Source organism: Zingiber officinale, chromosome 3A (assembly GCF_018446385.1).
Source record: "Zingiber officinale cultivar Zhangliang chromosome 3A, Zo_v1.1, whole genome shotgun sequence".
NCBI lineage: Eukaryota > Viridiplantae > Streptophyta > Magnoliopsida > Zingiberales > Zingiberaceae > Zingiber > Zingiber officinale.
The window spans coordinates 3443909-3463017 of NC_055990.1; the positions used below are offsets into that span (position 1 = coordinate 3443909).

The 19109-nt window shown below is 41.4% G+C and overlaps 1 protein-coding gene across 3 annotated transcripts; it reads left to right on the plus strand.

Moving 5' to 3' along the window:
• The first annotated feature begins 795 nt into the window (after positions 1 to 795).
• LOC122051053 (protein TIME FOR COFFEE-like) lies at positions 796 to 7194 on the plus strand. 3 transcript variants are annotated; one of them, XM_042611982.1, is made up of 15 exons: positions 796 to 1211; positions 1294 to 1677; positions 1788 to 1963; positions 2066 to 2360; positions 2453 to 2843; positions 2915 to 2960; positions 3044 to 3130; positions 3215 to 3446; positions 3561 to 3627; positions 3703 to 3778; positions 3879 to 4283; positions 4368 to 4938; positions 5027 to 5109; positions 5254 to 6682; positions 6758 to 7194. In XM_042611982.1, the coding sequence occupies exons 1-15, from the start codon at positions 1088 to 1090 to the stop codon at positions 6799 to 6801; spliced, it is 4410 nt and encodes a 1469-aa protein (XP_042467916.1). In that variant the 5' UTR covers positions 796 to 1087; the 3' UTR covers positions 6802 to 7194. The 3 variants fall into 3 exon arrangements, with proteins under 3 accessions (XP_042467916.1, XP_042467914.1, XP_042467915.1); XM_042611980.1 differs by having other exon boundaries at positions 5027 to 6682; XM_042611981.1 differs by having other exon boundaries at positions 5027 to 6676.
• The last annotated feature ends 11915 nt before the right edge of the window (positions 7195 to 19109 follow it).

A 19109-nucleotide genomic window follows, 5' to 3' on the forward strand; every position in this document is an offset into this window, starting at 1 on the left:
GAGTTACGGGTCTTACTTAATTAATTTATTTTTTTAATTAAGTAAGATTATTAAATATCAAATGCGGTTTTTTTTAGTGCATTAATCATACCAGCGATATTTTTAAATGTTTGCCTCATCTCGAAGGGTTGATATCAACTGAAATAATAAACTATTCAATTTTTTAATTTTTGGTTCCATAAAATATTGTTTTTCTTTGCTATCAAAAAAATATAATTTATTGCTTAATAAAATATTGACCTAATAATAATCATAAAGGGAAGTGCTTTGCGGTGTGGCCTGGGTGGGACGTGGGACCAGGCGATCCCACTAATAGACACGTCGACACGTCGACGACTACAGAAGTGGGGCCGAGCCGGTAGTTGTTCGTTCCCCAGCATCTCCAGAGCAATATCGACCGTACGATGCGTCCGAGGCAGGTGACTCGTCTGCCTCGGAAGTCCCGGAGCACACGCTCCCGATCGCCACGTCGGAAGCCGGATCCAACTGCATAAACTGTGCGACACGTGGGTCTCGTGGGCGACGGGGACGGGGCGATGAGCGGAGCGTAGCGTCGCAGGGAAGGAACTATGCGACTGGCCGTGCGGAGGACACGTGGCGGTCGGGTGGCCCTTCGCGATGGCGAATTTTATCGATCTGACTGCGTGCGGAAACGCCACGGTGGCACGGCCGAGCCGGGGCCGTTGGATGGGGATGGTGGGGCCGGACGGATGAGCGCGGAGGGATGAGGGAGCGTGAGGCGATCGTGGCCGTCGGAAAGCGCTGAGGCAAGTGACAAAAGAGGAGGCGCAGCGGATGGGGGGCAGCTGGAGGAGGCGACGGTAGCAGACCACCATAAGATAGAGGAAGTGGCGAGAATAGGGAAGAGAAAGGAGGAGATAGGGTGGAGGGAAGGAGATCTGCCCGGAATATTCCTTTTTTTTTTCTGAGTTCGGGTGAGGATTCCGGTCACATCGGAGCTGAAGGGGACCTGGATCTGGAGCCTTTTGGGCGGGAAAGAACAGCGGCCGGAGGGCGGAGATAACTGGCCGGGTGGAGCACAGGAGGATGGGGATGACCTGGTGACCTGATTGGATGACAACGACGGATGGAGAGGCATCGTGAAGCGAGGAAAGGTACCATGGCGGCGGCGGCGACAAACGGAAGTGGCGGAGGGTCGTCAAGGAAGAGGCAGAGGAACAGCAGCAGCAGCAGCTTCAGAGACTCGCCGGGTTCGGTTTCCAATATTGTTTTTTGTCTCCTTATTTTTTCTTTTGTTTTACTCGGATTTTAACTTTTCCTTTGGATGGGCAGAAGAGGATGGGAGGATGGAGATTAGTGAGACATCTACGAGGCTGCGGGATCGAGGGACCAAGAAAGATCGAGATCGGGACAGATCCAGCCGGAGCAGGAGGAGAAGAGGGGAGAGGTTGCTTCATGGAAGCAATAGAGATGAAGGCGACGAGAGCTCTGAGGAGAGTATGGATCAGGATGACGAGAATGAAGATGAAGAAGACGTGTCGGTTCCCGCGCGGTTGCCGCCGTCTTCTCCTCCTATGCCAATTTCTGCGGCGGCTTCCTCGCCGCAAGAAAACCACCAGCACCAACAGCTGCCCCGGAAGAGCTTTCTGCCAAAGGCGGTGAAGTGGAAGGCAGACGAGATGATTGGCGTTCCGGTACCAAGAAAAGCTCGTTCAGGTAGGAACTGAGAGTTGCATGTGGCGATAAATTTAGAAAGTCTCTGGGAAAAATCCCTGATATTTTCCACTTTTCCCCCTTCACATCGTTCTTTTCTCCTGGTTTTCCAGCATCTACGAAAAGGGCGCATGAACCTCCAGTTACAGGAGGAGGTGGAGCTGGCGCTGGCGCTGGCGGCGGTGAGCATATCACTCGCCAGGCTTCCGGATCGCCTTCGAGGCTAAGTCCTGCTCCCACCGCCCAACTTTCTCCATCTTCTTCCAACGGTTCCCTTCGAAAAAAGATGGTTGGTGGAATTCTGATAATTTATCTTTCATCTGTTCTTAGGTAGCTTTAAATGATTTACATTTTTCCCCCTTATGTTTTGTTGTTGTAAACATGGCATCAGAAGCCGACGAACGAAGCGAAACACTGGCCAAAGTTCTCCAAATCGGCATCTTTGTGCCAAGATGAAATCGAGATTGAGATCGCGGAGGTTTTGTTTGGAATGACAAGGCAATTCGACACTCTTGCAAAGCAAGATGGCCACAAAATGGATTCTAGGGATATAGATGGTGGATCAGGCACTGAAGCTAAATCGAGAGTTTCATCACCTAGTTCCCTGTCTCCGTCTCCGGCAGCATATGCATCTGCACTTCCTTCGTCCATTTCATGTTTTAATTCAGCCTCGTTGCCCACGATTGGTGGGTTTTGTCATCCAAATTTACTTCCACCCATGATTTTCCAAAAACAAAAAAACACGAAACTTTCTTCTCTAATTGTTGTTCCCTCTCAGCTCCAAAGCAAAAAAGACCAAGACCCGTGAAGTTTGGCGAAGAAAGCCCCACGAGTCCAGTGGTTTTACATAATATCTCAAGTTTATCTGCACCTGCTCCCAAAGTGGGATATGAGAATCCGGAAGGTTTATCGCCAAGATCAGGAAGCAACAGTGCAACTCCTACTGTGAAAACTGGAGGTGCGCCTGTTGATATTTCGGTCTCTCAGGATGGGCTCTTCGACGGGCAACAGCAGGAATCGGCAAAGGCTGAGAAGAGCAAGATTCAAGATCTGCTTCCCTCGACAGGAGGGTCCATTAAAGGAGATAGGGTGGAAAATAGGGAAGAACTCGTTCTGTCACCAAGAGTAGACGTGGACGTCAGCCTGTGTGAAACTACCGCTAAAAAGATGTAAGTTCTGGAGGTTGTTAAAGTTTACTAGTAAATCATGCTTAATTCTCAAACCATTGACAATGTTACAGCCCGCCCCAGAGAATCAAGGAGGAAAAATTTAAGTTCGATCTCATGGTGAGTCAGCGTTGCTTCCTTGAAGGTTTTTACAAGATTTCGTCATGGGCAATTTATTTGAAAAAGATGTGTTTTTATTGCAGGTTCTTCCTGGAAAGCTATCTCCAGAGGGGAATGACTTTAATGTCCTTGACTCGGACCATAAGCTACAGGGCCTGGATATTGAGATGGTAGGAGGTTTTGCCAAAAAAAAAATGACCACAAGCTGGTAAAAATTATTTTGACATGTTCCAACTCACTGCTACCATTATCAGGCACCTGAATTGAGCAAGGATAAGGCAGAGGAAAAGCCTGCAGTGGTTGCAGTGATGAAAGTTGAGCATCAGATTGAGAAGTCAGCCGAGAAAGATACTAGTTTGAAGAAGCAAGCAGTCATCAGGCAAATCCCGGAGCTTCAACTTGATCTGGAGAAGCCTAAGAAAGAGGATGTTGGATCTAAGCAGAAAGCTAAAGATCCTAAAGCAGAGCCTAAACCGGGGAAATCTGGTGTGGAATTTTTTTTCCCCAACAGTGAAAAATAATTCTTCTTTGATCTTTTGTCACTTGGTTATCTCACTTGAGTTTTTTTATTTTCATTTGTTTATGTTTTTGTCCTTTTAGGATCAGCATCCTTGCTCCATATGCCATTGACAGTTGGACCTTGGCCAGGGGCGATTCCTCCTTACGGGTGAGCAATTAATCCTGTATTTGGAACTATTTGGATCGGTTTTGAATTTTGATTATTCATCTTTGTCACCCTCAGATACATGGGTCAAGTTCCACCTTTGCAGATCGCGGCTCCGATAAATGGAACTGCAGATTCATCCTGTTCCCTGCAGGTTCCCCCCTCTCTCTCTCTCTCTCTATGCTCGCACATTCACTTTCCAAATAATTCACTGCAGTAGTCTCACACTCTGCTTCCCATAATTTGTGTTGCAGCCACCTGCATTTCTACAATCTCATCCTCGTCCGAACCGCTGTGCTACACATTGCTTTATAGCAAAGATGATATCCAACTACCAGAAATTTGCAAGGATGAATTGTTTCTGGACTGCTGGAGCTGGAGCTACACCATTCTATGCGGCTAAGCCTTATAATCATAATGTGGTTCTATCTTTGGACAGTTCTCTTTCTGGAAATCAAATGCAGGGAGGTTTCCTTAGCACGAATGCAGGCACATTGCAAGACACTAAAGGGGCACCAGTAGTAGTTTCATCATACACACGTAAAAATGCATCACAGGAGAAGATCTTACAAGCCAATAATACAATCTCCGAAACTGCCCAGAGAAAGCAGCTTATTCTCCAACAAATGCCTCAGTCTGGATCTGCAAGTAATATTCCAGTAAGGATTCTCTTTGCCTGTCCTTGTTTGAATTGATAAAAGAAATAATTAATCTGTTGCTGATTGATTTTACCATCTATTTAGCATGGTCCTGCATTCATATTCCCCATAAACCAACCACAGCTACTACAGCCTGCTGCTGTGGCAGCTGGTGCTGGTAGAGCTGGGTCAGCAAAATCAACTACTAGCTCTGGTGCAGAGGTGCGGACATCTGTTGCTATCAGTTCGTCTGTGGGTAGCAATGGAGCTGGTGGATCAGCAACTCCGATGAACCTGAATTTTGCAAATATGCCTACAAATGATGCTCAGTACGTGGCTTTTCTGCAAAACAATGGATATCCATTTCCTATTCCTTCCCAATATACAGGGGCTCCATTTAGAGGAAATAATAATGCTCAACCAATGCCCTTTTTTTACCCTTCTCACTTGCTTCACTCACAACTACGGCTACATCAACAGCAACAAGCAGAATCATCGCCTCATGTTCAACAAAGCAACCAGAATCCAAGCACTTTGAGCGTGTCCACACAGAAGCATTCACAGCAAAGCACTAATGGGTTCCCAGCTACTACTCAGATGCAAGATCTCCTGCCCCAGCAAGCTCGTCCTAAAGAGTGCATCAAGGGTGTGGATGCAAATCTCCACCTTGCAGATGGTACAATTTCCCAATCTCAGAAGAGACTTATGTTGAAGAATTTCCATATTAATTCATTTTGAGTACTTTGCCTGTATTTCTACTGCAGCTTCTGTTCAAATGGGCAATGCTGGGAGTCATGGGAATAATCAGCCGATCTATCAGCAGGCACAACAGAAGCAGAACATGAAGGTAGAATTGTTACCTCAAGCTTTTACAGTACCGTTTGCATCGGGTGGCGTTGTAAATGCACCACCAGATCTTGACTTCTCCATGGCAGAAAATCATGCCATTTTGCAAAGCCTTCCTGAAACTTTTAGGCATGGTTACTACCAGATGGCAGCAGCTGTTGCAGCTCAAGCTACTGAGCACAAGAAGATCAACCATGTATCTGAAGATGGGAAGTCTCTAGCTATGGAGTTGAGGAATACAAATATAAATGAAGCGGATGGAAAGACTGTAGTGGCTAGCAAGGGTATTCAGCAATCCTCTCTTTCAGTTGATGTGTCTTCCCAACCACATAAGCCCATTCAACCTCCAGCAAGTAGATTGTCTGACCATTCTGCAGGCATCATGCCAGCTAGTACTTCTCTCACAGCTACAACCATTGCTGGTAATTCCCATCAACAGCAACATCTAATTCATCTTCCAAAGCACCAGCAGCAACATCTGCAGATGCAGCACCATCTTGCATCCTCTCGCTCGAAGCCCTCAAACTCAGGCAACAATGTTGGGGTCCACCATGATAGTCTGCCTGCAGGTTCTACAATTTCTAAGAACCCACATGCTCTAACTGGGTTTCCTCAAGCTCTTATACAAGGTGGCAATCCGATCCATTGGCCTCAGGGCAAGTCGTCTGCTGGAAGAGGTGTAGATCCTGGTGGAGCAGCACCTGCTCCCGTGGTTAAGAACAACTTCCTCCAACTGCAAGGCAGAGCATCCCAACAGTCTCTTCCCTCCCAAGGCCACCAAACTCAGATATCCTTTGGCATTAATGGAAATAAGCAGGGAGGTCAACACCTTTCTGGGGCTTGTGGCAGTCCATCGTCATCTTCTGCCACAGTGGCTGTTGGATCCCCCTCGAATTCAATCTCAAAGAGCGCTGGTGGCAGCCCTAGAGCATCTGCACACTTAAAACCTAGTCCTCAAGCTTCTGCAATTTTGCTTAGTCAACAAACAAATGTAAAGCAATCAACATCAAGCCCTAGCTCAAAGTCAAACACGAGTAACCCAAACATGGTATCCATTCTAGGGCATCATGCTCAGAAACTTCCTGCCCCCAGCTCGACCACTAAACAGCAACAGCCTCAGCAACCAAAACAACAATCTTCTGAGGCTCAGCTCTTCTTTTCTAATCCTAATTTGCAGCAAGTTCAATGTGCTCAATCCAATGCTTCTGCAGCTCAATATTATCAGAAGAGGCCATATGAACAATCAAGACAAACTCAACAACAGCAGCAACACAACTCAGGTCCATCTGCTTCCGGTATGCTTTCCCTTTGTGCCACATCAGCACTTACATTGGCTGGTGTTCCGACCGCATCGGATCCAACAAAAGCCACCATGGCAGTGAACTCTCTTGCTGCAGCTAAAAATTTGAAGGGTTTGCCACCAAATAGCTTTCTTAATGCTGCTCAGCTAGCTGTAGCAGCTCAGTCTGCCTCAGCCTCTCCTCTATCTCCAATTTCTGCTACGTTCTCATATATGTCTCTGCCACCATTTTCCGTGAAGCCCACAGCTGAGCAGAAGCCTACAGCTGGTAAATGTAATGTCTCATTGGATTTTATTATGAGTTGGAAACAAGGAATATGTGTCTTATTTATTATGATTTCTTCTACAGCAACTGACAATTTGCATAGCTGCTGGCAACCTGAGAAGAGGTAATACTGTGCAAAAACAAAGTATGTTGGAAGGATGAATGATGATGCTCGGGCACATTGATTGCATCTGAGCTTCTTGCTGCTTCTGGAATGGAACAATAAGAATAAGAATCAACATTCCCTTCTATCCAAATCTATGCACTGGAGAGAAAATTTCAAGGGGATAAAAATTGGAGAAGCAAGCTGAACCGGAGTTGATTCATAGCCTTCAGCATTTTGACAAGTGGGTTAGGGAAGCAACCCAACAGTTTAGGGAAGGCAATAACTGTACAAAAGATATTATGATTTTGTATGATGTGGTCAAATGCTAACCACTAGAATCAACTGTTTCTTTTGTTTAATCTTAACTCATTAACAGAACTGAGATAATTAAATCAATATCATCCCTTTGCTTGTAGCTCCTTTGCTGGTGATAGAATGTGGGTCCTTATGGCTCTTCTTGCTCTCTCATTCTATTCTATCTTTTTCGTTATGGATTTTGAATCTATATGGGCTTACTAGTGAGAATGTGGGTCCTTTTCTTCTTTGTTCCCTTGCCTTTGCTCTTTCCACAGCTCGTTTCTCGTTTGGAATTTTTCCCACGGAGCAGCGAAGCTTCGTCCGCGAACTTCCTCGGCCTACAAGCGGCGAAATTTCCAGGCAGCTCTCTCTGCCTGAGCTTCTCAGCAACCTAACAGAGAAGAAATTTCCTTCAACAGCCTCCGTCCATTTCTCCGCCGGACGTACATCGACGGTCTCGAAACGAAAACAAGTACAAATTATACCATTGGTACAAACGTGGAGTCTCTTGTAGTCATAAATGAATTTTTTCCGCCGCTCCTCTCCTTTGTCGGGCGTTTCATTTTTTAATTTGCTATGTTTTTACTTAGTAATTATTTTGCTGAGGAAGTTCATTCATTCTTGGGTTGTTAAAATGATTCATATTCTGTTCTCTCGTCCTAAAGTCATGAATGAATTTCCATGACAAGAATGAGAAGAATGAATTTATGAGAAGCTGAAATAGCATCACATTCAATGTGTTTTTGTGATTTTGTTTTTTGATATTATTTGGGAGTTACGGTTCTTCAATGAATGACATCGATTGATTCGCATTTAGTATCGCGTTTTTGGTCTGTTTTCTTTATCCCGTGACTTAGTATCATGTATTTAAATTTTCTTTTTTAATTGATCTAAAATATGATGAACAGAAATGATATATAACAATACTAAAATCTAGGTGAAGAAAGTGTCATGAAACAAGATAAAACTGATTCAAATGAGGACAATAATGAGAATGAGTATGTGAATAAAGTTTCATCTAGTTTTATTGGAGACAAGATTCCTGAGATAGCAATGACTTTTTCATTTGAAGGGAAAGTAATCATATGCTCAAAATGTTGATTTTGATATTTCCATATTAGGTGGAAAAAATAGAGATGATGGAAAGTAAAAAATATTTCTCTATTGGATGTGCCAAAAGTGATCAGACTAATTCTCAAGTCAATAAATTGTAAAGCTAAGATTAATGTTGTTATTCAGAATGATCAATTCTTTGTCATAACTAGTGCCTACCTTGAACATAATCATATCTTGAGCCCTAGAAAATCATGACATTTTAGATGTAATCAAGTATTGGATTCATTGACAAAGAGGAAACTCGAATTAAATGATCAAGCTGGAATAACTTTGAATAAAAGTTTTCAATCATTTATAGTAGAAGCTAGAGGCTATGAGAACTTGTCATTTGATGAGAGAGTGTAGAAATTATATTTCAGAAGTTAGAAGGTTGGGTTAGGGGATGGAGATGTTGAAGTCTTAAGTAATTATTTTTGCAGCATGCAAAGTTAAAATTCAATTTTTTTTATGTGCTTGATTTAGATGAATAATATAGAATAAAAAATGTATTTTGGGTAGATGTAAGATGTAGAGCTTCATATGATTACTTTTCTGAGGTCATTACTTTTGATACAACCTATTTGACTAATAGTTATATGACATGTCATTTGCTCTATTTATTGAAGTGAATCATCATGGCCAATCAATTTTACTTAGATGTAGATTATTATTGTTGGAACTCCGTGGTAGTTTTGATATGATCAACCCAAGTCAGGTTAGGTCCTGTTAGTATTTGATCATTGTGTCTAAGTGTGCAGGAGCTTAGGAACACAAGAAGTCGAGCGGAAGATGCAGCTAGCGAGAATGATGGCACGGAAAGGGAGCCGATAGGCTAGGTGCATCCGAAGGACGAGACACTGCGGAAGAGTACACCAGTGGACGAGAAGGACGTGCACGACGTTCCGAGGGACAAGAAGTCAGAGAGGAAGTCTGCTCGAGGAGAAGACCGGAAAATGGGTTCGGGTGAGCCCTATTCCGATTGGCCTAAATCACCCAAGAGAGAGGAGCAAGAAAAGAAGCTTAGAGCTCGACAGCTGTTGGAGTCTTCTGCTAGAAGGCGCCTTCAACCTTTCATGGAAGGCGCCTTCAAGCCCTTTGAAGGCGCCTTCGACTGGGCAATTCTGCCGTTGGAAAGAGATAAAATCTTATCCCTTTTTCCCTCGTTGGAGGCACCTTCCACCGTATTGAAGGCTTCTTCCAGCTATGGATAAGTTTTTCCAAGGGCTATAAAAAGACCGATGGACCTAGGAAATAGAAGGAAATAGACATCAACTCCTGTATTCATTTCCTAGTAACTGTTTGAATAATGAACAAGTGTAAAAGGCTTCTCCGTCTTCACCGAAGGAGATCTTTTAGAGCTTTTTTATTGTCCTTGGATTAACAATCACCTAGGTTGTAACCAAGTAATCTTTTGCCTCGTCTTTTTAGTTGTTAATTTAATTTTTTATTATTGTTGCTTTTAATTAGAGTTGAAAGAACGGGAAGGGTGTTATTTTTTTGTTGATAGGCAATTCACTCCTCTCTTGATGGCTCTACCTACGCAACAATTATCAAGAGACGATTCAGAAACATTCATATGGTTATTCAAATCTTAGTTGGCATGTATGCTCGGTCATGCTCCAAAGGCTATAATCACATACCAATGTTGAATCATGAGAATTGCAATTGCATAGGTATTTCTAAATTCTCATCGTCGTTTATGTCTTAGGCATATCATGCAAAAACTTCTAGCAAATTAGGTGGTAATGCTCATTATAAAATGATAAATAAACAATTGAAAAACATTATTTATAACTTACTTACAGTTGATGAATGTGATGAGAATTGGAAGAAAATGATTAAGGAGTTTAATTTGGAGAACAATGATTAGTTGAAATTTTTGCATGAAGAATAGAATACATGGATACCTATATAAGTCAAAGATAACTTTTGGCAAATATGTCCATATCTCAAAGAAGTAAAGTATGAATGCATGTTTTGATAACCACGTTCATTCTAAAACATTCTTAAAGCAATTTATTGAAAAGTATGATAATGCTTTGTTTAAAGAACTTGGAGAAAGAAAAAAGTTTGGATTTTAATTTTTTTTAATTCTATCATACCAATAATAACTGGTTATCCCATTGAAAGACGATAATTTTAAAGTGTCTACACTAACAACTTATTTAAGTTGTTCCGAGATAAAATAAGAGGATTGATATTCTGCAATACCTCATTAGTGAAGCAAGAGGGACAACTTTAATATTTGAATGTTGGGTAAAAATGGAGAACATTTACATGAAGTTTCCTTTAAGGTACATTACACTGAATTAGATTGTCAAGTGAAGTGTTTAGGCCGTTTATTTGAGTTTCGGGGAATTTTATGTAAGCATATGATCTCTATGTTGATAAATAAGAAGATGATTGAGGTTCCTATGAATTATATTATGGACTGATGACACAAAGATATCATTCAAGGGCGGAAGAAGATTGCAGTTTGTCACCATTAACTCAAGATGGTGAAAAACTAAAGGAAGTATCTGGATCTAGTGCAAAAATGATCACTCTCTATTAAAGGAACGATCTTGAGGTCGTCCACCCACAAAAAGAAAACAATCTAAGATAAAAAAAATTATGAAGAAATCATATGCAAAGGCCCGAAAGAAGGTTTATTTAATATTGTTAGGTACCCGTGAGATAGCAATTAGCTTATTATACTGTATTTGTAGCTAAAGATCTCTATTTACTATTTATAGGTTTCTTTGTTTCAGGTATGTACAGTTGTACAGTTGAGTCATTCTATGCCAATTTAATACTCAACAACAGAATTTCATCTTCAACACAGATCAGGTGAGTCGTTCTGTGCTAGCAAATTGTGGAATTGTAAGTATCTTATTATAGTGATCTAAAATTTGCCAAAATTGTGGCATTTTGATTATGTGGTTGTTGTGGGTTGTATAAATGCATCTCCAATGTTCTATTTTTTCTGAAGTTGTTCAATTGAATAATAGTTATGCTGGTTTGTGAACTAACTGTCTGTTATCAGATCATGGTAGGAGATGCCAAGCAAAAGATTGAAACCAAAGTTTACTAGAATACTACAATGAATGCCTTCTTCTGCCAGATATCAAAAGAATGCTTCTCCTATACCGTAGGGAGTTTACAAGACCATATTTGTGTTTGAATTTGTGTTGTAAGCATATGTATAGTAGACCATCTTTATAGTGTTATTGGACTTGGTTAAGTGATGTAATAGCTTGTTACTAATTTTATTTGCAGTTGCCTTCTCTTTTCCTCATTCAAACTTCAAAGTATAGTGTAGTTCAGTAAGTGTTATTATTTTCAAGCATGGTGACTCTTCTGATTTGTGGAAGCTCTTTGTATCATCTAGATCTTTCATTACAAGAATGGTGAATTATAAGTATCTATTATGAAGGTTGAGTAAATTATTAAATTACTAAACGAATTAAGTAAGTTTGAAAATATTTTTTAAAAAAATCTCATTACAACATAATGGTCATATCGACTTTCTGCCATAGCAATTATGCTTAACAGCTTCTCATGGGCATTTATCCATCACATTATAACACAATAGTACTCAATACTAATTAACTAGATGAAATACTAAGCCATTTTTATTTTCAAAATTACAAACATTTATCCCATCACATTACAATACCAACATTACTCATGAAATAATCAATCAATTTGGTATACAACCAAAAGAATCAAGTTCACAACAATTTCCTAAATTATGTCCATTAGAAACCATGACTCTATCTATTATTGCCCGCCTCCTAAAACATATATCACTATTATCTTTATCCAACATAGTATCGATCATCATCCACTTTAATCAATCATGATATCTACATTCATAATAGAGTCTTCTTAGATTCTTGGTCGATGTAGAGATTAACACGAAAGCTCTTCGTTCGCATTCCCTACATGTTAAAATTTTAAATTTTATATTGTTGATGCTACTGTTACTTAATGATACCATAAAGTAGCAATCTAAAAATCACATTTTCATTACTTAATTCAAAAATAAATAAATTACAAAATGGCAAATTGCATGCAAAACTTGTTAGCGTTGCGCTTTGATTCCTTGCTTCGTGATGATGATTTGTAACAAATAGTCTTCACAACAAGCTCATAATGCTAACAATATAATTTACTTGGTATCCACTTCAAGAAAAGATAACTAATCCAAGGATCCACACGCGACATACACTTCATTAATCGAAGCACTCCTTTTCGGTAACTACCGAAGGCGGAGAAGCCTTGTACAAACTCTCAATACAAGAAGAAATAAAAAGGAAGTAAATACAAGTAAAATCTTACAAGATTTATAACATGAAACTCTAACCCTAACTTCTTCTTCTTATGTGGAACGCCTCTTGATGTTGGAAGTGCAGCAACACTTTGCTCCAAGAAGACTTCAAGAACTAGCGTGAATCTCTCAGAATGATCGCTGGAAGTGGAGTGGAAGAACTGCGGAGAAAGACGCTCGTCAACGGTTTTATCTAGCGCAACAGTCGTCTCCCAATCGATCGGCTGATCGATTAGGGAGGTTGAATCAATCAACTGATCGATTCAGTCTTCTTCTATGCTCTCTGGAAAACGCCTGAATCGATTGACTGATTGATTCAGGCTTTTTCGCGATCACGCGAGAAAAATCAGCCCCCAATCAATCGGTCGATCGATTGGAGGTGCCCAATCGATCGGTTGATCGATTGAGAAGCGTTCTGTGCCTGTGACAAAGGCTCCCAATCGATCGACCGATCGATTGAGCCGTTGCTTGTCGTAGCACAATGCTAATTGATCGACTGATCGATTGAACCACTGTTCAATCGATCGATTGATCGATTAGTCTCCCCTTGACTTACTTAAACAAAGTCTAGGGTCCCTAAATCCAACATTCGGTCAATCGTGACCTGTTGGAACCTCATAACTAGCCTCCGGTCAACCTTGACCTATTAGGACTCCTTTACCAAGTGTCCGGTCAATCCCTTTAATCCACTTGGACTTTTCTCCTCATGTCAAGTGTCCGGTCAACCTTGACCCACTTGGACTTACCGTCTTGTGTTAAGTGTCCGATCCTCCATGACCCACTTAGACTTCCACCAGATGTCCGGTCACCCTTGACCCATCTGGATTTCCTAATGTCAAGTATCCGATCAATCATTTGACCTACTTGGACTTCCCAACACCAGGTGTCCGGTCAACATTGACCCACCTGGATTTTCACATGCCTGGCTTCACTCACTAGAATTTTCACCTAGCTTCACTCACTAAGATTTTCACTTGGCTTCACTCACCAGGATTTTCCTCTGCCTAGCTTCACTCACCAGGACTTTTCTCTACTTGGCTTCACTCACCAGGACTTTCCTCTGCTTGGCTTCACTCACCAGGACTTTCATCTGGTTTCACTCACCAGAATTTTTTAACTGCCTGACCAATCTGGTCAAACCCTGACCAAAGGAGAATTGTACCAGCAATCTCCCTAATCGGACGATTGCACCTGCAATCTTCACATATTACCAAACATCAAAACCTAAACATCAAGACTTAGACTTGAATCAATTTAAATTTAATCAACCTTGACCCAGAAAATATTATACCAACAAGATTACAACAGTTAGTACAAAATAGTCAAGCTTAATAGGCACAAGATTGCTCATCTGCACTCCGGTTCCAACCTACCATTTCATCAATATATTACAGTCCTAAACTCCAAACATAATTCATTTTCCAACCAAGAGGGTACAAAAATTTAAGTTTCTCTTACCACAATTCGGTATGTTCATAAATCAAATTATGAAAACTGAATAATCAAGACAAATCAGTTCGAAGCTACAAACAATGTCCTCTCAATTATAATAAATGTAGCAAAATAGTCTATCAAATTGCGTAGTCAATACGCTAACCAAATCAAAGCCAAAATTAGATGAACAGGAAAATTACCTTGAATGGCCAAAGCAATCGCTTAAACTACTTCCTCAGCTCCGCGTGTTGTTAATGTCTTTCTCTAAAGTCCCTTTCTCCGTCTCACTTTCCGGAAGATGGGAGAGCAGTTCACTTCCCATAAAAATCTTATGGTTTGGGGCTGAATTGGGGATGGTCGGGAAGAGAAACGGGCTGAATTTGTACTCGTCTGCTGGGATAGAGACTCCACGTTTGCACCAATGGTACACCGAATTTGTACTTGTTTTCATTTAGAGACCGTCGATGCACGTCCGGCGGAGAAATGGACGGAGGCTGTTGAAGGAAATTTCTTCTCTGTTAGGCCGCTGAGAAGTGCGGGCAGAGAGAGCTGCCGGGAAAAGACTCACATTCAATCAAAATATGATCGTAAGCAGATTTGTAAATTAGCTTGTGCTCTTTAACTTGCCATTGTACTGTCATTTTAGTTAACTAGCAAATCAGTTTGCATCCAAACTTTTGTCAGAGACGAGACTTTTTTGTTTATGGCTGCTCGACAAATAGGATGTAGGTTTGTGCCTCGGAGTACGTACCTATTCAATGACGTCGCATCATGTGGTTAAACTATCTAGTCTGTCTCAACAATGATTCTTTATTCTCTCCTGTAGAAAAGGTGATTAGACATGTGCATTTTCACTTCGATTGAACTAGAGAATAAGGATCAAAGCCTGTTCATATGCCTGATGAGAACGGTGGCTGATGCAGTGATAAGGAGGGATCCATTTTACCGGGATAATTGAGATAAAAATTAAGGTGATCAATGTTCAAATATTATTAGTCGGTCGAGCGATCATGTCTCGATCGAGAGAAGAAGATTCCGGTCTAATCCTACCTTTGACACGAGGAGATGTCAAATGGTCGACGCTCAATAGAGTATTGAACGTCGGACAGAGGAAGTAGGGGTGTAATCGAGCCGAGTCGAGCCGAACTCTTGAATGATTGAGCTTGACTCGTTTATAATCGAGCCGAGCTCGAGCTTTATTTAACGAATATATTCATGGCTCACGAGCTTATTCGAGCTTTTATCGAGCCTAAACGAGCTTAATAAATATAAATCATAAATTTAAATATTCATTAAAAACTAAATTATATATTTAGAGAAAATTATAATATTATTATTAAAATTTATAATTTTATCCTAATAAATAAATTTAATAACTTTGTTTATATTTTTAATAAGTAGAGTGTTAAAATCTATAAATTCAATATCAAAACTATTATTATTTTTTATTTAAAAGTTGCTTAATGATCTTAACGAACGTGTTCACGAGCTAACGAGTTGAATATTGCGAAGCTTGAGCTTGGTTTGTTTATCTTAACGAGTCTCATTAAACGAGCTCAAATGAGCTTTTATCGAATCGAGATTCGAATAGCTCGCGAGCGGCTTGGTTCATTTACACCCCTAGGAGGAAGAGACGATATGCAGAAGCCGGGTCGAGCAGTTACCCCGCTCGGCCAAGCAGCAGAACTCGATATTGGCACAACCGAGCGGGCGCGACACATGCAACGAAGTCCCGGCCGAACGGGCGACACACAAGAATAGCGAAGTACCGGTCGACCGGCTATCCCGCTTGGCCTAGCAACTATCTCGTTGTGTTATCCCTCGACATCCTTTTGGGAGTTAATGTCGTTGACATCGGACATGACCGACCAAAAGATCTTGCGACGGAAAATTCTACTGTCACATCAGAGATATGCTCGACCTATTAAGATATTGTGTCAAAGACATTTTACTGATAAGTTTTTTCAAAAAATTTTGAGAAGCGTGCTCGCCTTAGGGAGCGTGCACGTGCGCTTCAGGAGCTCTATATAAAGGGGAGTCCAAGTATAGACGGAGATACATAATAGATACTATTCGTGTTGCATTGTTCATTCTTGTTGTTGCTCCGCCTTCTACATCATCATCGGTGACTGAGTTGAACGTCGGAGGAACAACGCCGAGGACTCCTTCCTTGACTAAACACTGATATCATTTGTATTATAGGACGGAGTAGAATCTATAGATGGTCAATAAGAACATCACATTCTCAATTTTTCCTTATCAACTTTCGGACAGGATCAATGGCCATGGTAATGACATTGTTCCAACTTTATAAGCCATGTTTCAGTGCTATTGCTGACATGATCATTTCCTTGCTGGCTCATTTTATTCTTCCTTTCGTTCATGCTCTTTTCATCCGTTGCGGCATTTTCTCAAGCAGCTCCGTCGCCAGCTTTGACAGAGAAACCTTGCCCACTCCAAAGCTGAGGAAGTTGTCTAGTCTTCTCTCTTCAGTCCACAACTCTGCAGCGATGATGCTCGATGGATTTCCACCAGCCAACCGTAATCAAACAGAGGAAGAATCCCGTGCGTGCCTTCGCCACTCAAATTCGAGGCGCTAGCGGTACGTGCCTCAGCTTGGTGCCTTGCCTGTCTTATATGTCAATACAAAAGATGTGATGGAACACTGGCACGTAAACAAATCCCGCAAGGAACTTTTTCTCAAAAGATCAACTGGATTCGAGTATGCCACCACAAATTGACACTCACCGTTTTATATGTCGTCAAAAGAACAGATTGATGACCGCCAATGGATGTGCTTGTGGCAACAACTGTGGACTCTCTTTTGCCGTATGATAGAGACAAAAGGTAATTCGGAAGGTTTGCGTGTTTAAAGAAACCATCGACAAGCGTTACCAACATGAGACCATATAAATAAAACATGGAATCCAATGAATGCCAGGTCCCTAAGTTCTCTGTCTTCAGTGCTTGACTGCCTGTGGCCTTTGGCTTTGGCTCTCGGCCTCTTATTATTTTTCCAGTGAGAGAGAGGATTCTTCAGCTCTGGAGGGAGAAGGATATAACTGCAATGTAGCTGCAGATGCTGTTTTCTGTTCTGTTCTGGGATTGCTTCTTTCTGCCACTGGAGATGCCTAAATGGTAGGATATGGTTACTTGTGTAAATATTCCTATGGCATGCCTTCAATGTAATGCTGAACAGTATGCCCAGAGTGCCTTTGAGTTATAGCAGGAGTTGTCCGCCCACCGTTGTTGATTCCAATCAATAAAGGTCACTTCATTTCACAAAGGGACAAAGGAAAAACAAATAATACTTTCAAGAGAAAGTAGATATTTCCTATCTACATTGTCTTTTTTTAACCAAGACAAAAGTGATCAAAGACTATCTTGAATTCGACGACTCCCTGCCTGTCACGTCCTACAAAGAGTTATCTTTTTGTCAACTTATGCCATATAACAATCGACCCAGTCAAATTCCCTCGAATTATTTGGTAGACAGGAAACCTTGTCGTTCCCTATCGTAACATTGTTATCTTGATTTATTATAAGAAAAATGATAAACGTGTCAAAAGAGATTTTTGTCCTCTTTAAAAATATTCCACAATTAGATTGATTGAAGAACAAAAATTCCGCCACTAATTAATTATCAAATCAGCAAATGTGACACTTGCAATCGGTCAATTAATATAAACCATTGCGTTTCCTCGAGATTCGCGTTCAAATCTCCGCCGTTGGATGCAATCTCGACCCTAATCATTGGAGGCAATGTATTGAAATTCGCCGTGTCATAACCCGAGTCGACACCCTCATGGACCCCACCGCCTGATTGACTTGTCGCCGTTTAAAAACTCGTCGTCTTCCTTCTTCTCTACGGTACTCATCTTCCGTCGGGTGATTAGGGCGATGGTGTTCCACGCGGGGTGGGTCGGGGCGGTGGCGCGGCTGTCGGCGGAGGCCTGCCAGTACGTCGCCTGCAACCCCGAGCGGCTGAGCAGCGACGAGGCTCTCGAGCTCATCTTCTGCCTCCCGCTGCGCCACCTCCGTCGCCTCGCCATCTGCATCTTCTCCTTCCTATGCTTTCCCCCATTCTTTCCCGACGACCCTCGGCCCCACCTCCGCCGCCGCCGCTTCGCCTTCCGCTATACCCTCTCCTCCTCCTCCTCTTCCTCCTCCTCCTCCTCCGACGAATACGATTCAGCTGGCGGTGGCTACGAATCCCATTCCGAGTGAGGGATTCTCTCCCTGTGCACAGTAATTAATCCCCTCTATTGACAGCATTGCTAGAGGGTAGCTACTTCAAAATGTTTCGCATTATTGTTTATGTCTATCAGTCATAATGATTGGGTCGCCTTGTTGTGTTGGTGAGTTAATTTCCCAGTTAGATGCTGGACATTGTAGTAGTTCAATTAAATTTTTGCTTAGCTCATCACTCTGTCAAGCTATTCTCGTCGTTATATTATATTTAGTTTGCATACTGCAGTCAGTTCATTTCTAAGATAATATTGAAACGCACATTTTATTGGGAAACCGGAAGTTATGTACCGGGGTGGAAAATAGAATTCTTAGTATGAGTTGGGTAGATGGCTGAACTTGATCTTCAAGATAGTGTCTCGAATACTGATGGGGCACCCAAGCAATCTGTATTTGATCTTGTAGATCAAAACATCTTTATACCTGGATCTAACTATTTAATAGTTGTTGAGATGTAAGGGGAAGAAATTGATCGATCTGCATTCGAAGTTAGTTAAACCCTTGCTAATATACTCCGTGGGCACTTAGGAAGCAAACTTAATGCCCTGGTAAATACATTGTGCTTTTTAACCTCCTAATTCTAGCAAAACCTACTATTTGGTTTGTTTTGAAGATGTTGGTTTAGTTTTCAGTTACCAACATTGAAAAGTTATCAGTGTTTTGTTACCAGGTAATTTTTTTATTCTCTAACTTGCCTATTTATACGTTGCAATGAACTGATCAATAAGCACTCCATTAATGCCTAAATTATATAAAGTTGTTTACTTGAAAATGGAAAAAAGGTTGCTTCTTGTTATCCGCTCTACAACCACCTTGGAAAGTTCATCTTGCCTCAAAATAGAACATTTGTCTCTTTATCTTTGTTTATAATTTTCCTTTTGTGGTTAACCATTTGCAGGTTGATAGATAATCTGTATAAGGTGTAAATGCATCTTAAGAATATG